Source organism: Rhinopithecus roxellana, chromosome 15 (genome assembly GCF_007565055.1).
Source record: "Rhinopithecus roxellana isolate Shanxi Qingling chromosome 15, ASM756505v1, whole genome shotgun sequence".
In the NCBI taxonomy this organism is placed as follows: domain Eukaryota; kingdom Metazoa; phylum Chordata; class Mammalia; order Primates; family Cercopithecidae; genus Rhinopithecus; species Rhinopithecus roxellana.
Window position 1 is genome coordinate 38,408,389 of NC_044563.1, and position 21,787 is coordinate 38,430,175.

Consider the following 21,787-nt stretch of genomic DNA (forward strand, 5'->3'; position numbering starts at 1 on the left):
TGTAGTTTTATGAGTATAATGTTTGTTTTGAGAAACAATGTTATAAAGCTAATACTAAGAGACACTCCAACGATTCTGAGGATTCTAAGATATTAAATATTTCCATGCAGGTAGCTCCCAGTTAAAGCCTAACATTTGTAGACTTGGGGAAAATAAGAGTCTTGCTGTCTGCTTTGCTCCATAGTTTATGTTTCATAGTCTGATGGTAGGTATGGGAGCAAAACCATTTGTAAACATCTATTTATATTAACCCCAGACAAAATAGATCTAAAATAAAATTTTATACCATTTTACTTGGGTTTCTGCTCTCTGTGAATTCTCCTTCAGATAATTCTCCCAAATTCTTAGAAATTTTCACAGCTACAATTATTGCTGTTGCAAACATAACTGCAAATTTTCATGTCTGTCTTCAACTGATGAGCACCGGTTAACTATTGACATTTCCTCTGAATCTCAAATTCAACAATTCCAAAGTCTGATACATATTTTCTCATCCAAAACCAGCTTTACTTTCTCATTTCTTTTTTCTTTTAGTTTTATCTTCAGTTGCTTAAACTTGAAACACTGGAGTGATTCCTTTTACTTTGTTCTTGGTTCCCTATTTCAATCAGTAATTAAGGCGCGTTAAGTCTTCTTTAATATTTCTCAAATTCATTCCATAAAGGAGACTATACATAAAACAATTATAATGCTGCGTGACACAGAGAAGGCCTCAGGAAATGTTCATTTCTTTCTCTTTCTCCCTTTCTAGCTGCACTGACACCATTCCTGGTCACTGCCCGTATTTCCTATCTGGATTATCTCCAGAGCATCCAAACTGTTCTCTGCCCTCTTGCTGCTATTAACAGTTAATGTTTCCATCTGGAACTGATTGACTGAAAAGTGGAAAAAATACTAGATTTATCATCTCATAGAGTTATTGTGAGGATTGCATAAGATGCTATATGCAAAGCTTTTAGAATCATACCTGGCATATCATAAACACTCCAGTAAATACTTGCTATTATTATTACTTAGCTATTTCACTATATGGCCTAATTTTATGGTTACAGTCTCTGAAGATTTGCCTTAAAAACTTGATTTTTCAGTCAGCCTTTTCTTATTTTCTTTAAAGGTTCTTTTTCAATAAAATAAAAATCATTAGTTTTACTGAATTTGACAGTAGATACAGGTGGGTAGATGTAAAACCAGTTATAGATATGTGTGTATACATGGGTTAGTATACATGCATATACTTCCTAGTTCTGTCTCCTGAGAGGGGCTGCAAGTAGTGACACCCCAGTAGCAATAAGCACACACCCAGATCTTGATTTCCAAATACCAGATCTTCATTTCTAAATACCATTCTACAAGAGAATCAAAGTTCTTTGGAGAAATGGCTGATTTTAGGGCTGAAGCAAGGAAATGCAAGATGAGGCTAAAGCATCTTGTAGTGTCAGAAGGTAAGAATATGTTCAAGAAACGAAAGAATGGAGGCATGTCAAAGGGAAACAGAAGCCAACCTGATGGAATTTACAATGGCCAAAGGTGGAATAATATGAGTAACAAAACAAATAACAGAATATTGGATTATAATTCAATATTGAAAAAAATATACATAAGGCCATGCTAATATGCATACATACATACATACATACATGAGATTCCAAGAAATCCTCTTCCCTCCAGGCAATATAACTAATCCCCCTCCTACTCCCCAGGGAATGGACTGGATTTAGGGATTTACTTTCAGTGAACAGAGTATGATGAGAGGGAAGAAAAGTAACTGTATAATAGAGAAACCTGACAAACATTACCTTAACCAAGTGATGAAAATTAACTTCACCAGTGATAAATCATGTTAATAACGTGTGATGAGACAGGCACTTCACCTCTATGTTATCCTTCTCTAAAACCTACAATACCAGTCATGAGAAAAACCTCAGACAAGCCTAAATAGAGGGGCATTATGTAAAATACCAAACCAGTGCTCCTTAAAACTGGCAAGATAATGAACAACAAGCAAAGATTGAGAAACTATCACAGACAGGAGGCATGGTGACAAAATGCACTGTGGGTATCCTGGATGAAACTCTGGGACAGAAAAAGGATATTAATGGAAAAACTAATGAAATCCAAATGAAATTTGCAGTTTAGTTAATAGTGATGTACCAATGTTGGTTTTTAGTTGTCGCAAATGTACTATGGTAATATAAAAAGTTAATGGTAAGAGAAACTGGGTTGGGGTATATGGGAGATCTCTGTGTTATCTTTGTAACTTTTCTGTAAATCTAAAATTATCCCAAAATAAAAAGGTTATTAAAACCAACTAGCAGGTTTGCCTGCCAAGAGATGAGTTTAAATGTTTTTAAGAATTTTAAAATAGGTAGCATAAATATATAGCAATGGAAGTGTACTTCAACAATTATATATGTTTTAAAGGAAAAAAATTTGCATATAGCCTATAAATAACCAATTTGTATGTATAAGAGACACTGTTATTTGTAAATACTTGTATTTCCTTAAAAAAGAAAGAATTGTATTATTTTCTTAGGTCCTTCCACTGGAAAACCAAATGAAAGAATCAAAGCGTTTCCCTCAAGCATTGAATATTGGCATGGGGATTGTTACAACTTTGTATGTAACATTAGCTACTTTAGGATATATGTGTTTCCGTGATGAAATCAAAGGCAGCATAACTTTAAATCTTCCCCAAGACGTATGGTAGGTGTATATGAATTTGTCAATATTGGTTTATATATTTTATAATGTACCACTGTTTGATGATAAAGGCATGTTCTTGGATTTATGGTTTAAACGTTTAAAATTTTTACTGTGATTTCCTGGAATCCCATCACTCTGGGAGGCAGAGGTGGGTGGATCATCTGAGGTCAGGAGTTCGAGACCAGCCTGGCCAACATGGTGAAACCGCATCTGTACTAAAAATACAAAAATTAGCTGGGCGTGGTGGCAGGTGCTTATAATCCCAGCTACTCAGGAGGCTGAGGCAGGAGAATCGCTTGAACCCGGGAGGCGGAGGTTGCAGTGAGCTGAGATCGTGCCATTGCTAATCCAGCCTGGGTGACAAGAGCGAAATTTTGTCTCAAAAAAAAAAAAAAAATTACTGTGATTTATTTATTTGTGCAATCTGGAATTTTTTATTCTCTTCAGAGGAGAGTAAATATGAATTTAGGGTTCTTCTGGGATTTTTTTAAAAAAATGTTTGAAATTGGAGGTTGTTCCAAATCCAAGTCAAGTATAAGAGTAGAACAGGGATTATTTTCATATGGATACATTTTAATAAAAAAATTAATACCTGTCCTTATTGCCCAAAAAAACCAAACAATCAGGGTTCCTGATAGAATAATAGATTATATCATACTTGCTATTTTGGTCAGCTTCATAGTGTGTATTTTCCAACTCCTTTCAGAACACAATTGGGACACATTATAAATAATAAAACAAAATGGTGCATCATCTTAATGTTCTCTTTAATATTGGGACCATATCCTGCTAAATAAAGCATCATATGTATATGATTTTTCCTTTTTCCAGAGGTTTGTCTTTGAAAAATTTTCAAAGATAGTGGCAGTGATTACCATGCAGACTTACTTCCTTATTTACAAGATGGAAGGTAACTCCTTAGTTTTCACATATGCAAAGAATAAATTCAGAATTGCTGACTGAATTATTGTCACATTACTACATTAGCTACTTGGATTAAAAAAGTCTGTGTAATCTTAAATGTCTTAAAATATTAGTGAAAAACAACAACAGCAGGAATTATATCTTCTGACTGGCCTCCTGGTGAGAATTTGTCTGTCATTTAATAGTCATTTGAATCCTGGGCATTGGAGTCAAAAATGTTGCTAGGACAAATGTTTGTAGGAAGCCATTTATGATAGAGCAAATGTACCTAGGATAGTTTCCAGATTGCACAAGGGGCACACATGTGATGTGTCTGTATTTTTTATTACAATTTTACTTTAACATAAGTGTATTTCAAAATGGAAACGTTTCAAATGTTATAAATATATTTCAAGGTAGAGTCATAATTGCAAATAAAGATATATGGTTATTTAGCATTTATTTTATTAACTCTTTATAGTTAACTATGTAATTTTGTTCCCTTTAAATGTGCTTTTTGGTTTCTTTTTTATAATATGAAACTAGAAGCTTAATGAACTAGAAGCCTAACAGCTTAGTATAAGAGAATCAAGCTAAAAAATATGGTAGTAAGTTCATCTTTTCAAATACCATACAATGTTTGGAAAATAGAATGATTTTTTTTTTCCTTATTTAGAGTAATATTTTGAGCCAGGTATGGTGGCTTATGTCTGGAATCCCAGTGCTTTGGGAGGAAAAGGTGGGAGGATCACTTGAGGCCAGAAGTTTGAGACTAGCCTGCATAACACAGTGAAACTCCAACTCTACACAAAATTTAAAAATTAGCCATGCATGGTGGCCCAAGCCTGTAATCGCAGCTATTTGGGAGGCTGATGTGGGAGGATCACTTGAGCCCGGGAGGTTGATTATCCAGTGAGCTGTGATGGTACCATTGCGCTCCAGCCTGGGAAACAGAGAGACATTTTGTCTCAATAATATTAATAATAACAATAATAATATTTTGACTAAGTCTTAAAAATAATCATTTTAGAAATAAATTTGACAACTATTTTTAATGTCAAATATAAAGTGTACATGGAAGTAATGTCAGAATTCTTTCCTGGTCTTATTTACAAAAGCATGTAAGAATATTTTAGGGGGGAAGGTTCTGAAGTGGGAGTGTGCACACATTCACATTAAAAGGTTTGTATTCCCAGGCATGGAAGAATGTGGTGTAGAAATAGTGGGCAAGAATAAGACAGGATGCTTTTGGTATTCACAACTCAATCTTGGAGGGTGACACTGTCCCTGCAGTAGCTCGAATTAATCCTTCCCTTTTCCCACGGCTCCTTTCTACATCTGACCTTATTTCTAATTGCTGTGACTTTCCAATTAGAATGGAACTAGTTGAGATTCTTTATTTAAAAGGGACCATTAGATAGTAGTTTCTATTCAAGGACGTCTAGCTAGATACCACTTTTCATTAGAGGAAACCCTAGTACAAGTATCCTAAGAAACAACAAAAATCTGGAAAAAACAGGAAAGCCAGTCAAGATAAATATTTCCCTTTAGAGAACTTGCGTTGGTTGATGTCTTTGCACTGTGGAGATATGCCTTATGCAGCCTATAGTCTGTTTCTGTGTGGACTCTGCCGTTGTGGGACAATTAAAATGATAGTCACAACTGAGGGATACAAGAGAAGAGTTGCTTGTCTTTTTACAGTCATGGCATTCGGTAAAGTGAGAAGTTTGGACTAGAATAATTATGGGATTATATCTAATATTTCTTTCTTAATATACTATATATGAGTCTCTCTTTCACTTCTTTCCTGTGCTTCACATGAGAGGCCTCGGAAGTTAGAGATTGTGCAATGTACTCTATTGGCGGAGTATGAAAGCCAATGACTGTTGTAAGAGTATCCTAGAGAACTAATGGCTACTAGCTATGAAAAGCTATAAAGGGCTTTTGGTACAAATTGACAAAGTCTCAGAGTATATTTTGGTTATTTCTGCAAGGAAAGATTGAATTTGAAAGAGGCCATAGGATAAAGCAAGTATGGATTAGAGAAGCTCCAAGTTATTACTACCCTTAATTTTTCTGAACTGTCATCTTTGAAAATTAGTTATGAGCAGTACTGTACATGTATTGCATTTAGCTTTCGAAGGAAAGAATGTATTTTAAAGGTTTTACTAGTTCAAGGCATTCAATCTAGTGATGAATGCTACATAATCATAGTTGTCTTATTTTTTAGCCTAGAATGAGATGAGGCTCTTGGCAAGGATTGCAGATAGTTCTCAGTTAAGATGACTTCTTGACAGAGCTAAATGCTGAAGATTCTCAACCTGAGCATCATGAAGGATCCAAGAGGGAAAGTGACTTACCAGGTTGTTTCCAAGGGTAGCTTCTGTATTCAACCTTGAGAGACAGAGAAGCAGTCAACAACTCATTTCCCAAGTTGGTTTTTAAAAAAATTAAAGTTATTCATACCTGAAGATTGACTTATTAGCCACTGTGGGGAAAAGAGTAAAAGCATTATTAATTTTGATAATCTATGTTTTCAAAACTGATATTTTCACTGGAACATTAAGTTGTTTTCTCCCTATAATCTGATTCAATATATTGGCTGAAAAATAATTATTAAAAATACATTTCTGTCCTTTACTAAGGTATTAAATTCTTTACTATCATTATAATAGATTTTGTTTCCAAACATAAATAATTTTATTCTTTGAAGTGCTATTAATATTTATCATGTTGAATGGTTGTAGTTTCTAAGAATTCCCTATCCATATCTATTTTGATAATTAATATTTAATAAGTATCAATCATCTATTAATACTAAATGCATTGAAGGGATATACAGAGAAGAATGAAACAGTCTGTAACTCTCAGGAGCTTTGGCAGTGAGGAGTTTTAAAAGACCATTTAATGTACACTCAGTGTTGTTTAAAGTTGTTTGATGTTTTTTATACCCTCAAAACAAAATTCCTGTGACTTTAAGAAAGGTTATTTTTCTTTAGAAAGAGGGTTTACTGGGTGGATTTTTCCTTTCAACTTTCTTCATTTCTAAAACGTAGTACAAAAGAAGCCTTACAATAGTTGCTGCTTAAAACCCAAATGAAGAAAAGGTTGTGATAATATCTATACAAAAGTTAAGTAGAGAAAAATAGTTTAGAGTGATTGAAAATATAGATTCCAAACATAGAAATAAGTAGGTTCTTAGGCCGAGCGCGGTGGCTCAAGCCTGTAATCCCAGCACTTTGGGAGGCCGAGACGGGCGGATCACGAGGTCAGGAGATCGAGACCATCCTGGCTAACACGATGAAACCCCGTCTCTACTAAAAAATACAAAAGAAAACTAGCCAGGCGAGGTGGCGGGCGCCTGTAGTCCCAGCTACTCGGGAGGCTGAGGCAGGAGAATGACGTAAACCTGGGAGGCGGAGCTTGCAGTGAGCTGAGATCTGGCCACTGCACTCCAGCCCGGGCAACAGAGCGAGACTCCCTCTCAAAAAAAAAAAAAAAAAAAAAATTAATGGTACTTATATGCAAAATGATGTATTTTTATTTTTAAAAATACTAAATATATTATTAACCACGTTTTAAAAACATGTAAGTGAAAAGACAAGACAAAGGAATGTCCTTTTGTTAAACTAATTATCAAGAATATTTAATTATCCACAGTTACATATCAGAGTATAGGAAACACAAGTCTTTCAGTTATGTTGTATATATTCAGTAACTTGACCATTTGTGTTTAGCCTTTAAGCCTCAAGCTGAGAAATACATCCTTAGCTAATTTTTAAAATTAAGTTTTAAATGTTGTTAGCTCTAAGGAGTTCCTTCCTTCCTAATGGTGCTGTGTATTCTCAAATCTATTTTTACTGAGCTTTTAAATTTCTTCTTATTCTTGTATGATAAATATGTTATAGCAGAATACTTATTGAATCTCTTCTTGGTTGGCCATAGTTTAGAGACTGTTTATAATCATTACTACTGTCACCACTCCAATTCAGCATAGTACTGGAAGTCTTGGCCAGAGCAATCAGGCAAGAGAAAGAAACAAAGGGCATCCAAATAGGAAGAACTGCAGGATCTGCAAACTATCCCTGTTTTCAGATGACGTGATCCTATATCTGGAAAACCCCATAGTAAGCCCAAAGGCTTCTGAAGCTGATAAGCAACTTCAGCAAAGTCTCAAGCTGCAAAATCAATGTGCAAAAAACGTCAACATTTCTATATGCCAATAACAGTCAAGCTGAAAGCCAAATCTTTATGTGGCAATTGTGAATGGCGTTGTGTTGCCCCAATTCACAAGTGCCACATAAAGAATAAAATACCTAGGGATACAGCTAACCAGAGAGGTGAAAGATCTCTACAACAAGAATTACAAAACACTGCTCAGAGAAATCAGAGACGACACAAACAAATGAAACAACATTCCATGCTCATGGATAGAAAGAATCAATATCAAAATGGCCACACTGCCCAAAGCAATTTATAGATCTAATGCTATTCCTATTAAACTGCCATTGACATTCTTCACAGAACTAGAAAAAACTATTTTAAAATTCATGTGGAACCAAAAATGAGCCTGAAGGGTCAAGGCAATCCTCAGCAAAAAGAACAAAGCTGGAGGCATCACACTGCCCAACTCTAAACTATACGACAGGGCTGCAGTAGCTGAAACAGCATTGTACTGGTACAAAAACAGACACATAGACACATAGACCAATGGAACAGAATAGAGAGCCCAGAAGTAAGGCCACACACCTGCAACTATCTAATCTTCGAAAAACCTGACAAAAACAAGCAGTGGGGAAAGGATTCGCTGTTCAATAAATGGTGCTAGGATAACTGGCCAGCCATATGGGATAGACTGAAACTGGACCCCTTCCTTAACACCATATACAAAAAATTAATTCGAGATGGAATAAACGCTTAAATGTAAAACCCCAGACTATACAAACCCTGGAGGACAACCTAACCAGTACCATTCTGGACATAGGAATGAGCAAAGATTTTATAATGAAGATACCAAAAGCAATTGCAACAAAAGTGAAAATTGACAAATGGGATCTTATTAAACTAAAGAGCTTCTGCACAGCAAAGAAAACTATCAACAGAGTGAACAGACAATCCACAGAATGGAAGAAAATTTTTGCAAACTGCATTGAACAAAGATCTAATATCAAGCATGTAGAGGAGCTTCAAGGAATTTGTAAGAAAAAAATCTCATTAAAAAGTGGGCAAAGGGTTTGGGAGGCTAAGGTGGGCAGATCACAAGGTTGGGAGTTTGAGACCAGCCTGGCCAATATGGGGAAACCCCATCGCTACTAAAAATACAGAAATTAGACAGGTGTGGTGGCGGACACCTATAAGTCCCAGCTACTTGGGAGGCTGAGGCAGGAGAATCAGTTGAACCAGGGAGTCAGAGGTTGCAGTGAACTAAGATTGTGCCACTGCACTCCAGCCTGGGCAACAGAGTGAGACTCTGTCTCAAAAAAAAAAAAAAAAAAAAAAAAAAAGTGGGCAAAGGACATGAACAGACACTTCTCAGAAGAAGACATACGTGCTGCCAACAATCATGAAAAAAAAAACTCCATATTACTGATCATTAGAGAAATGCAAATCAAAACCACAGCATGATACCATCTCACACTAGTCAGAATGGCTATTACTAAAAAGTCAAAAAATAACATGCTAGTGAGGTTATGGAGAAAAAGGAACAACACTTATTATAAACTGCTGGTGGGAGTATAAGTTAGTTCAAGACATTGTGGAAGACAGTGTGGCGATTGCTCAAAGACCTTAAAACAGAAATACCATTTGATCCAGTAGTCCCATTACTGGTTTTATACCCAAAGAAATATAAATCGTTCTGTTATAAAGACATATATGCCTTTGTTCATTGCAGCACAATTCACAATAGCAAAGAAAATGAATCAACCTAAATGCCTGTCAGTGATAGACTGGATAAAGAAGATGTGGTACATATACATCATGGAATACTATGCAGCCACAAAAAAAGAGTTGAGATGATGTTCTTCGTAGGAACATAGATGGAGCTGGAGGTCATTATCCTTAGCAAACTAACATGGGAACAGAAAACCAAATACTACATTTTCTTACTTATAAGTGGGGGCTAAATGATGAGAGCATGTGGACACATGGAGGGGAGCAACACACACTGGGGCCTATTGAGGGTGAAGGGTGTGGGAGGGAGAGGATCAGAAAAAATAACCAGTGGGTACTAGGCTTAATACCTGGGTGGTGAAATAATCTGTACAACAAGCCCCCATGATACAAAATTACCTGCACATGTACCCCTGAACTTAAAAGTGAAATTTAAAAATCCTTACTGCTTTAAATCTTAAGACATCAGAAATAAAGCTCCATTAATGTTGACTTTATATACTTATATATTAAGTACATTTATACTTAAAGCTCCATTAATGTCAAGGTTTATATACCTTGACGTTATATACCAAAAGTAGAATATAATCATTTTAAAATTATTGCATTTTTTTGTAAGAAAGAAAACACTTCCCTGTGCATGGGAATTTTAGGTGGGAAAGTAGAACTCTTAAATGAGAAAACTGTGGGAAGATGTTTCTGTTGAAAGAGGACGTAGGTGTTAATCACTGCCCCGATGCTGCAGCACACTGAACCAACAGTGTTTTCTCTGCTTTTTACTTAAAAAATGCAGGATGTTTGGGCTTTTCTTTTAGATGTTATAAAATGTTAAAATGTTTTTTTAAAATACAGCACATTAATTTTATTAGTCTGCAACCCAAAAGAGTGGATTCTACGACGTTCCTTCTTCTAGATCCTACAATTCTGTGTTTTCTCGTCATGTCATTATCATCATTTAAAAAGTCTTCTTTTTCTGTGCTTAGGAAAGTTACTGAAGTCTTTATCAAGACATGCATGTGAAGTTTTGACAGGTTATCCACAATGTAGAAATCTAAAGATATTTATAAAACAAAATTGCTGTGCTGTTTTGAAGCACTGTATATCAAAGAGATAAGTTAATTTGCACAAAAGAATAACAACAACCTTACCCAGCAACTGTATGTCCCTTATTTAATGTAAATTTAAACATAGATTGTGTGTATAATTTAGAGAACTTTGCAAGTTGAAATGGTTTAGATGCCTGCTTTGAGACTTTAAGATGGATGACATTTCTGCAACTAATGACATACCTCCAAAAATTTTCACCCAAGAACTATAGTTTAATGCGAGTTTTTCTTCTATGTAAAGATTAATGACGGTATGACTCAGGATTTAAGACATACAGTAGGCTCGATTTTTAAAAAGAAAGTTGAGAAAGCATTAGCTCTTCAGGGGGCTGAGTCTAATCTTCAGAATATTGGCTTATCCCAAAATGAAATCTTTTTACCAATATACCCCAAACCCTGGCATGCATGTTCAAGCTTTCCATTTTGTCAAGATGAATTGTTCTTGTATCCTCTAGAAATTTAGTTAGAGATCAATTTGCCTTTTTTTTAAACAAGCATTTTTAGTTAGTAAGGTTCTGGCCTAATTTGGTATTCTGGATTTCTTATTTATCTTAATATTAAAATTAAAGGAGGAAAGCTAAATTCACATTAAAAATGACTAAATTTTGAAAATTTTTTTCAACAGGTTATATCAATCAGTGAAAATTCTGTATTCCTTTGGCATTTTTGTGACATATTCAATTCAGTTCTATGTTCCAGCAGAGATCATTATCCCTGGGATCACATCCAAATTTCATACTAAATGGAAGCAAATCTGTGAATTTGGGATAAGATCCTTCTTGGTTAGTATTACTTGTAAGTATCATTATATATTTATATCATAATTTTTATTGTTGAATTTCTTAAAATGAAAGCTACACAAGACATATTTTTCAATATTTTTAAAACAATTTTATTCACCCAGCTGGGTTACTTTTCAGGTTAAAATTCTGTTTTTCGCCTGTAATCCCAGCACTTTGGGAGGCCAAGACGGGCGGATCACGAGGTCAGGAGATCGAGACCATCCTGGCTAACACGGTGAAACCCCGTCTCTACTAAAAAATACAAAAAACTAGCCGGGCGAGGTGGCGGGCGCCTGTAGTCCCAGCTACTCGGGAGGCTGAGGCAGGAGAATGGCATGAACCCGGGAGGCAGAGCTTGCAGTGAGCTGAGATCCGGCCACTGCACTCCAGCCTGAGCGACAGAGCGAGACTCCGTCTCAAAAAAAAAAAAAAAAAAAAAAAAAATTCTGTTTTTCTACTGCTACGTAAGAAAAACACAAACCAGATCCTATCACACTTAAAATAACTAATGAAGTTATTTTGAAAATTACATTACTGGTAATTAACATGTACATGGGACTCCTTCCATTTTTGATACACTTTTTTTGTTTTTTTGAGACGGAGTCTCGCTCTGTCGCCCAGGCTGGAGTGCAGTGGCCAGTTCTCAGCTCACTGCAAGCTCCACCTCCCGGGTTTACGCCATTCTCCTGCCTCAGCCTCCCGAGTAGCTGGGACTACAGGCGCCCGCCACCTCGCCCGGCTAGTTTTTTGTATTTTTTAGTAGAGACGGGGTTTCACCGTGTTAGCCAGGATGGTCTCGATCTCCTGACCTCGTGATCTGCCTGTCTCGGCCTCCCAAAGTGCTGGGATTACAGGCTTGAGCCACCGCGCCCGGCCTGATACACATTTTATTTTGGTTCTAGCTTTCCTTGGGTTTTTTATTCCTGTTTTTGCATATTTTAACAGTTTTCTTATCCATAACTACCTACAGGAAAGTGTTTAATTTTACTTGTATTGGTCTTTCATAATTTTAGTGGCTTATTTTCTTATTATTTGAAGAAGTGTATATAATCTTTTATTAAGACTCTTTATCATAAAATGCCTTCTCAAAGGTAGCGTTCATAATAGAGACTCATGGAACGGGAGCTTGAGTTCAGTATAGTGGAAAGAATGTAAGTTTTGGAGTCAGACAGATCTGGGGATTCAAACTCAAGCCTACCACTTACTTGCTGGTGTTTTCAGGCAAGTTACATGCCATTGTTGAGCCCCTCTTTCCTCAACTATGAAATGAAGATAAAACTTCCTTATGGCATTTTGGTGGTGTTAGAAATAATATTAACAAAGTATTAATAGCTGGAAGTTATTATGATCATTATTGTAACCATTACTATAACTACAAATATACAGATGATTGCATCACCAAACTAAACTAGGATTACCTAAAATGATACCTGGGACCAGATTACTAGTGTTCTGGGGAACAAGCAGCTTTGGAAATTCCTTGTGTAAGATACTAATAAACATCTTGCACTATTTAGAATGATAGAGCTAGAAATTCGAGGAGGCTCAATAAATTGATTTGAGCAGCCTGCCATGGAGTTCATGCCTAGATTTAAAGAATTTAGTGTATTACATTTGGTTTGAAAAGGGAAATGCAAAGCTGAAAAAGTAGATAAAATGTATTTTTCAAAGTAATTACTTAAATGAATTATATCACTAATAAGAGAAATCATATTAACGAATGAAGTCAATAAGTCCGTATTCTGATGACTAATAAAAAAACATTCAGTAGCAAAAAGATATTTTAAAACATTTTGAAATATTTTTATACATTTATTTTATTGACATTTTGGTATTGACTAAATAAAAAGACTAATTTCAGTAAAAGTGTTTTTATCAACAGATGTAAGGCAATTCTATTCTGAAAGTATATCGTCTTTTAAAGTTGGTAATGGAAATTCAGGTAAAGGAGTTTGAGGGCAATGGTAAAAGGGGTCCAGGATTTTTTTTTTTTTTTTAAACTTCAGCCATTTCTGCACATTGGCTGGCATTGTTGTATTGAAGTTATTAATCTGCTGAGGCACAGACCACACCACATCTGCTTCCATGATTTTGTTCCCAGAAGCCAGGGGCTTAGTTCATAGCACAGAGAACTGCAGCCTTTTCTTGGTTGCTGCTTTCTTTTAGTTAAAAGTCATTAAAGCTTCTCATCCATACAAGGGATATGCCTTGGAGAAAGAGAACAAAAACTATGTAATATTTCCTTTTGCTATATTGGGACACATCACTGGACAGTGAACTTCATTTGTGTCTTTGGCACATATCCTTCCAAATTAAAGTAAAAGCCAACTGATATTCATGGCAAAACTGCTTTTTATTCTGTTTTCAAAGGCATGTGAAAAGATTTGGGGGCTTGCACTGTACTGACCAATGTGTGTAGACAGTTGATGGGACCTAGTCATCAACTAGAGTAGGCTGTGCAGCAGCACTAGCAATGAGAGTGGAGGCTCAGCCTGATTTGCATTGAAAATTGAATGTCTTTCAATGTTCCATAGTCCTTTCCGAGTACTGAATCCATGTTTGTTGTATTGGTCTTTAAAGAAGTGGACTTACCAGCTTGGATTATGTTGGTTGTGTCCAAGTATCCATTTAGCATTTGAATCATGATTTCAAAATATCTTCTTCGTGAAACTCAAAAACTTTAGAAATGATTCAGACTCTTCCTGCGTGTTCCATTTAGGTGCTTACCTGGTATATAGGCAACTCACAAGTGAAGAAGGAGGGAGGGTAGAAACCAGCCAAAGGTCACTATGGACATTTTAGGAGCAAACCTGTACTATGAACCATTCCATTTTTAAATGTATTGTAATAAACACTAAGGCCAGTGTTTCCATTCTGTGTATGAATTGAATCAACAAAATATACTAAGTACTCTTTACTTCTGTTATTCTCTAACTTGTTGATCCTTCTACTGTTTGTAATTTTTAAAGAGTCCTTGTTTTTATAATCTATAGTAGACTATGACTATATAAGTATCAAAACCTATAAATCTTTAGTAGTTTGTAGAGAAAACTCACTAAAATCCTTCATTTAAGTTAGTTGCCTCTGCACATTAAAAACGTACCATTCTGTTTCCTGATATCCTGTCTTAGAGTCAGTAGGTATGTGGAGAGCACCATTAACTTTGTTTAATTAAAATTAATGTGCTAAGTTATTTTCCACATTTTTGTTTTTGGTGCTGTAATATCAAGTGCTTTGTTTTGTGCTCTGATATATCTGCATTTACCCTTCAGATGCAAATAATAGACTTAAATGGGCTTTTATTTTAATATCAGAGGGAACTTTATGCTCAAAGGATACTTTTTCTTGCTGTATATAGTTTTGGTAGACACTGAATAAGTATGATTAGTACTTAATAAATCTATTCATAATAGCTGTCTGTTAATGACATAGTATTTGTAATGAATAAAACTATCCTTACTTTAAACTCCCCTTTGAGTTTTTATTAATATATGTTGGATTCGGCTAAAAGTATATATACTTGTCTTTTTTGTCTACTAATAACATTACCAATAGCATATTTCAAGCCATTTTTACAAACAAATATCTTTCAGTTATATAATGTTTAAAATCTGACTTTAAACAGATTTTAGATGGGAATTCTACTTCATGATTTAAAAGTGTTTGCTAGATGGAAGTTTCGTCTATAAATTCTAAAATGCTATAGTATTCCCCCACATAGTTTTCCAACAGTATTTCACTGGATTTACTAAGGACAGCTTAGATTATAGATAAACAAAGAAAAATGGATTCCAAATTGAAAGCCTCTTCAGGTGGCAAGATAGTGGTAATATTTGTTTGGCCTCACTTTTATACCACTACTTACTGTAAGTAGGTGAAACAAACGTGTCTCCACGAATAATTTTGTTCAATGAATTTTGAGAGGTCCTAACTATGTTTGAGAGTTATGCTGTATAGTTCCCCAGAGAGCGAAGTTAAAAGGCTATAACAAGCATCTGTTAGACGAATAACCTACTTTATAAAGTATTTCTACTTTCGAGTTCTTTAGAGCTAGTTATTTCTACTTCTTTAGAATCAATTATTTCATTTATAAAAGGGTTATGCCACTTCAGCCCTATACATGTAAAGCTATATTTATAATTTCAAAACAGTTTTTAGGGCTTTAGCTTTCATAATAATTTGAATACAGAATGATAAATAACAACTTCTGGTTATATGAGGAATATAGTGGGAACTTAGTTCGAAATTGATCCCACAACCTCCTGGAAAATGTTGAGAGCCACAGAAAAAAATAGAAAAAGGAAAAAATAAAACGTCATAAATTAAAAATTAAGAAGTAGAGAAACCAGTGTACTGCAAACTGAAAGCTAAATTACTAACAGGAATATATATATATATCTCCAACACATGCCATAATTGGAATCCCCAAAGAGGAAACGTGATATAATCTTCATCAGTGGCAGTGGTGATGTAGTTGTCACAGCCTGCATATGAGTAAACACAGCTGTTGTTTTTGGTGGCAACTCCAAACCCTCAACAAATCATTTGGACAAATAAGGAAGGAATATGAGTCTTGGTTTTTGCAAGTCTTCTGTTGATGCATTTTGAAAAGATCAAGAAAGTACCAGACCAGAACTTGCAGAAAACTTGTCAGCAGTTTGGAAATCTGCTGCCAATAGTGGAGTACTATTTTTTTTTTTTTTAAAAAGAACTTTTCATTTTGAGGTAATTTACACAGAAAGGGTGTAAAAGGAAGTAGTTACCATAAACCTCTAGTCAGCTTCGTCTAACGTTCACAGCTCCCATAATCACAGTACAATTATTAAGACCAAGAAATTAGCATGGATACAATGCTATTAACTACTTTATAGACCTTGTTGTAATTTTGCCAGTTTTCCCACTAAGATCCTTTTCTGGTCCAGGACATTAGCCATGGTCCCACTTGAATTTAGCTGTCATATTCATTTGTCTCTTCCAATCTTGACTGTCCTTGACTTTCTTTGTCTTTCTTGACCTTGACACTTTCGAAATGTCAGTAATTTTGTAGAATTTCTTTCAATTTGAATTTTTCTGATGCTTTCCCATGATTAGGTTGAAGTTAAGCATTTATAGCAAGAATCCGATGGAAGTGATGCTGTGCACTTCTCAGCGTATCACATCATAGTATCAGTGTCTTATTGGTGATGTTAATTTTGCTTACTTGGTTAAGGTGGTCTCTTGACATATTTCTCCACTGTAAAGGTACTAGTTTTCCCTTGTAATTAATAAGTATCTTAAAGGAAGATATTTTGAAACTCTGTAACTATCCAGATCTCATCATTTTTGCCCACTAATTTCAGCATTCATCAGTGACTCTTCCTATCCAGTGATTATTGTGGTATTTGCTGAATGCTTTTCTGTTTCCATTGGTCCTTCTATTTTGATAAATCGGAATTCTACTTTAAAGAATAGCTATCTCTTCTCTCTCATTTATTTATGTCCGACCACTGCATGTCTTGTGCATTATTGAGCTGTATGGGCAAAGTAATGTAAATGCTTTGGAAATAAACTATCAAAACCTCTTTGCCCAGAATTTCAAAGCAAAACATTGAAAGTTGTTTACATGAGAAACTGTTGACAAGTGAAAGTCTAGGAAATGTCACCTACTTTTAGTATTCAGGTAAGTAACAAACATTTAAATAAGAAAAATAAATGTATTTTCATTTTCTAGGTGCCGGAGCAATTCTTATTCCTCGTTTAGACATTGTGATTTCCTTCGTTGGAGCTGTGAGCAGCAGCACATTGGCCCTAATCTTGCCACCTTTGGTTGAAATTCTTACATTTTCTAAGGAACATTATAATATATGGATGGTCCTGAAAAATATTTCTATAGCATTCATTGGAGTTGTTGGCTTCTTACTAGGTACATATATAACTGTTGAAGAAATTATTTATCCTACTCCCAAAGTTGTAGCTGGCACTCCACAAAGTCCTTTTCTAAATTTGAATTCAACATGCTTAACATCTGGTTTGAAATAGTAAAAGCAGAATCATGAGTCTTCTATTTTTGTCTCATTTCTGAAAATTATCAAGATAACTAGTAAAATACATTGCCATGTACTTAAAAATGGTAACAAACTGTTTTCTTTGGCATAGTATTATTATTTTGGAAGTAATCATAGCTCTTTACCAGTAGTGGTAAACCTATGACAAATCCTTGCTTTTAAGTATTAGCAATAGTTTCAAAAATTAAGTTCTGAAAATTGAAAAAATTAAAATGTAAAAAAAATTAAAGAATAAGAATACTTCTATTATTCTTTTATCTCAGTAAGAAATACCTTAACCAAGATATCTCTTTTGCCTCTCACTTGAGAAGGGAATAGGATTTCAACAATAAGAGAATAAAATAAGAACATACATAACAGAAAGCTCTCTCCAGATCATCCCTGTGAATGCCAAAGTAAACTTTATGTATAATGTAAAGAAAAAAAAAAAACTCAAATTATGTTTTTAGTAGCCAAATACTAATGATTAGCTCCTGGAAGTATAGAAAACTCCCATTTTAATGTAATATAAGCATCAGAAAATTGCAAGCATTAGAATTAATTTTACATTCTAATGGTAGTTGATCTTCATAATCAAGAGGCACTGTTCAAGATCATGACTTAGTGTTTCAATGAAATTTGAAAACAGACTTTAAAAGTTATCCAGTGCAACTTCCTTATTTTTCGTCAGAGGAAATGGAGGCCTAGAAATGTTGAGTAACTTGGTCAAGACCACTCAACCTTGAGATTAAGAGAACCTAATCTTCTGACTCCCAGGCCAGGATGTTTTATTTCTCATATCATGTCCAAGGAAAAGAATAAATTATGTTCAGCTTAATTTTAGTATTGCATCTATTTGATTATATTTTAATACGTTGAAAATGAATTCATGATTTTTAATAGTATATGTGACCTGAGCAGAAAATCAGAGAACTCTAAGAAACCTACACTGTGGCCATATAAACCTCAGCAAGAGAAAGAAGCTATGTTCTTTTAAAACAGAATAGAGACCACTTGCTGGTGAAACTCCTGGCTAGTAAGATGTGTGTCCAGCTATACTATTTGTGGCTTGAGCTTTTTTTATTATTACCTTCCTTTCCTGAGTTTTGTAGGCACCATCCTCCTGAATGGCAGAAAATAGACACCTCAGAAAACAGAGGATTTGTGGACTCTTTCCAGCCCTGTGGCTTTTCTTATCACAGCCTTTTATTTATTATGAGCAGAATAAAAGAATCAGCTGGGTGTGGTGGTCTGTGCTTGTAATCCCAGCTATTCTGGAGGATAAGTTGGGAGGATCACTTGAGAGACCAAGAGCTCGAGACCAGCCTGGGCAACATAGTGAGACCTCGACTCTATAAAACATAAAAATTTTAAAAAGCTTGACATAGTGGCATGTACCTGTAGTCCCAGCTACTCAGGAGGCTAAAGCAGGAGAATCCCTTGAGCACAGGAGTTTGAGGGTGTGGTAAGCTATGAATGTGCCACTGCACTCCAGCCTGAGTAACAGAGGGAGATCCCAACTCTTAAAACAAAAACTAAAAAAAATATGTATACAAGAATCATAAACCATGAAGAGATTCATGCTTAGAAAAAATCAAGATAATAAACCCCCTTCTAAATATTGAGACACTCCATGCTGCTTTCAGACAAATAACTTCTAATTATTCCATATTTTTCAGATTATTAACCAAGATAATCTCCACAGGGAAAATGAAAATTATTAATAATAGAATTGTCTCCTGACTTAAAAAAATTCATACTTTAAAACATAAACTGTTTACCCAAGCTGGTGATACTCTAGTTTGTTAGTATACTATACTTGAAGATATCATCAAGATCACTATAGTTGTATATATTCTCTATTTTTATATGTAAATGTTAACTTAGTTCAAGTATTTTTTGCTTATATCATTAACTGATCATCAAATACAATCCTAAAGATATATCAGAAGCTTTATTTTGGTACAAAGTCATAAGAATCAAAACTTTGTTAGCCATTCACATTAGGTATCAACAGTAATTGTTTGAGGTACTTTTATATCAAATCTGTTACACTGAGCCTTTAGTCACACTAAGAGAATGCAGAAGAAGTTATAGGAAAACGAATCTTCACTGAAACTAGTATTATATAATCTTGAATTAGATGTTTAAAAAACTTTATAGCTTGATATAAAATGAGTTGAAAATTATTTAATAGGAAGCAGCCCTAGGTTTTTGTCACCTGTGTTCAGATAGTATTTCTAGTCTGTGTATTATTTCACTTTTACACTTTGGCCCATTGTTTATTTTCCTTATGGAATTCATCAGATGCAATGAAATTTGAATAGTTGATCATAGCAATAAATTTTAAATTCAGCACAAACACATCTTGAGCATATTATCAGCCAGGCTTCCTTCAGCGATAAGAATGTGGAATCAACATCCAGTACTAAATTCAATAAATGATGAATACTTTAAATACAAGGAAAAGTTAGACTGCAGAAAAGAAGAGGGGCTAAATAGGAAGAAAGTTTTAATTCTCAACAAGAAACACTATTTAGATGGAAAGCTTAAATGTATTCTTATTAAGGGTATTTGATGATACATTTTATTTGCAAAAATAACCAGTGGGTAATTTTTTCTCTGAACATTTAGCTTTAATGAGTCATAAAATTTCCTAAAGATTTTGGAGATGATATTTTGATTATACCAGCTCTTGCTTTTATTTTGGGAGCCTGGAGAAATTAGAGTGATTGCACCTGTCAAATTTTGTATCTCATCGCTTTTGGATCATCACACCGTGACTAAAGTGACTTCAGCATTTTGTCAGCCACCACAGTGAAGAACTATTCCCTGAAAGTTAATCAGTGGCCTGAGAGCCTTTTTTTGCTACTGAGGGGGAAGAAAGGAAAGCTTTATTTACCTCTAATTGAGCTCCGTTCCAAGTCAGTTATCACTGTTCCCTTACACCCAAGAGTTTCATCAGTATCGGAGTCAACTTGTCAAAACACTGGTTCTCAGATGTTTTTTTCAGAGGATCTTCTTTTCCCCACATGGCCAGATTTCTTTACAATTAAGAAAATAAGAGATACAGCATATTCTTGGTTAAAAACCAGTTTAGATGGTGTTACCAAATGAAAACAAGTCTGTATTAGCAAATGCCACATTATATTTAGTCGTATTCTCACTAAATTCTCCTTTATTAAAATGATTTCTGCATCTTGCCTAGACAATGCACTTACATATTTACAAGTGTTGTATGTCAATGTGCATGTTTTGAATTTCCTAACAGTGCCTAATCTTAGTAGTTTCACAGTAGTTATGTAAAATCTCTTTAACTGCAAAATACTATAAAATATTACTTGAAATATTAAAAGTATTAGTGCCATTTCTAGCTGTGGCAAGGCACAAGTCTTACTATGACTGACTTATGTCTTCTCATAGATTTCAGTACAGCATCTGAGTAGTGGATCTGTTTACTGACAGCATACACAAATTAGGTCTTGACCTAATTTCTTCATTAAAAGGGAGAAGATTTGAAATAGAGCTAATGTAAATAAATAAAATTATTTAAATAACATCAGTGGCTGAATACCATCTGTTGAGGAATAACTTGGTAAAAATATAGAACATTGATAATATACAATAATGACTTTCTAAAAAATGAATCCGATCTTTTTGGCTCACCTGGCTTCCCTTAATAAGAAAATTTGAGAAACTTGGATCCGAAAAGTATAGTAGTATACTTCCTAACATTAAATTCCTGACTGTAATAGTTAATACTTTGGCAGCATTATGGTTAGTCTTGTTTATGCCATTGGCACTTACTAGGCTAAACTTTCTGAAACTGATTGGTTTTGACCTATGAGATAAGGAAACATGCTCAAGAAATGGCTAGAAATGCTATTTATTGCCCTATGATAAGTGAAATAGCAAATCACTCTGATTCTTAAAATTTCATATTAAAATTAGTTCCTACATGCATGTGTGCACAAGTATATGCAGACACACACACAAATCAGTAATCTATGTGAACTAGATACGAATACTAATTTGCTGTTCAAATTGGGTCCAGAAAGGTGCTGTTTTGAAAAGAACACTAAAAATATTTCCTTAGAGTTTTCTTGATAACAAGAAAATACATGTTTACACCCCGAAGAAATTCAGCTGTGGGTGGATTTTTGTTTTTCAAAATGATTTTGTTAGTTTGAATGAAACCTAAATATCATTGCACTCAAGTCAATTCTTTTAACATTTTTCTTTATAACAGAATATGAAACTCTGTCTTAAAGTATTGTAACTTTTCTGAATTTTCAATAAAATATTTTGGTTGTGGTTGCCTTTTAGATACATTTTTCTTTTATAAGGTTAAATGACATTTATAAGTGTCATAAGCTAA

General features: G+C 34.7%; 1 protein-coding gene across 2 annotated transcripts in view; it reads left to right on the plus strand.

Moving 5' to 3' along the window:
• Positions 1–21,721, plus strand: part of SLC36A4 (solute carrier family 36 member 4) — a 53,362-nt gene extending 31,641 nt beyond the window's left edge. The window contains exons 9-11 of one of the 2 annotated variants that reach the window (XM_010357361.2): positions 2,534–2,703; positions 11,230–11,399; positions 17,097–21,721. In XM_010357361.2, coding sequence (XP_010355663.1) covers positions 2,534–2,703; positions 11,230–11,399; positions 17,097–17,404 — 648 coding nt within the window. In that variant the 3' untranslated portion in view covers positions 17,405–21,721. The remainder of the gene's footprint in view (positions 1–2,533; positions 2,704–11,229; positions 11,400–17,096) is intronic. The other variant, XM_010357362.2, reaches the window with a different exon arrangement.
• Positions 21,722–21,787: the final 66 nt, after the last annotated feature.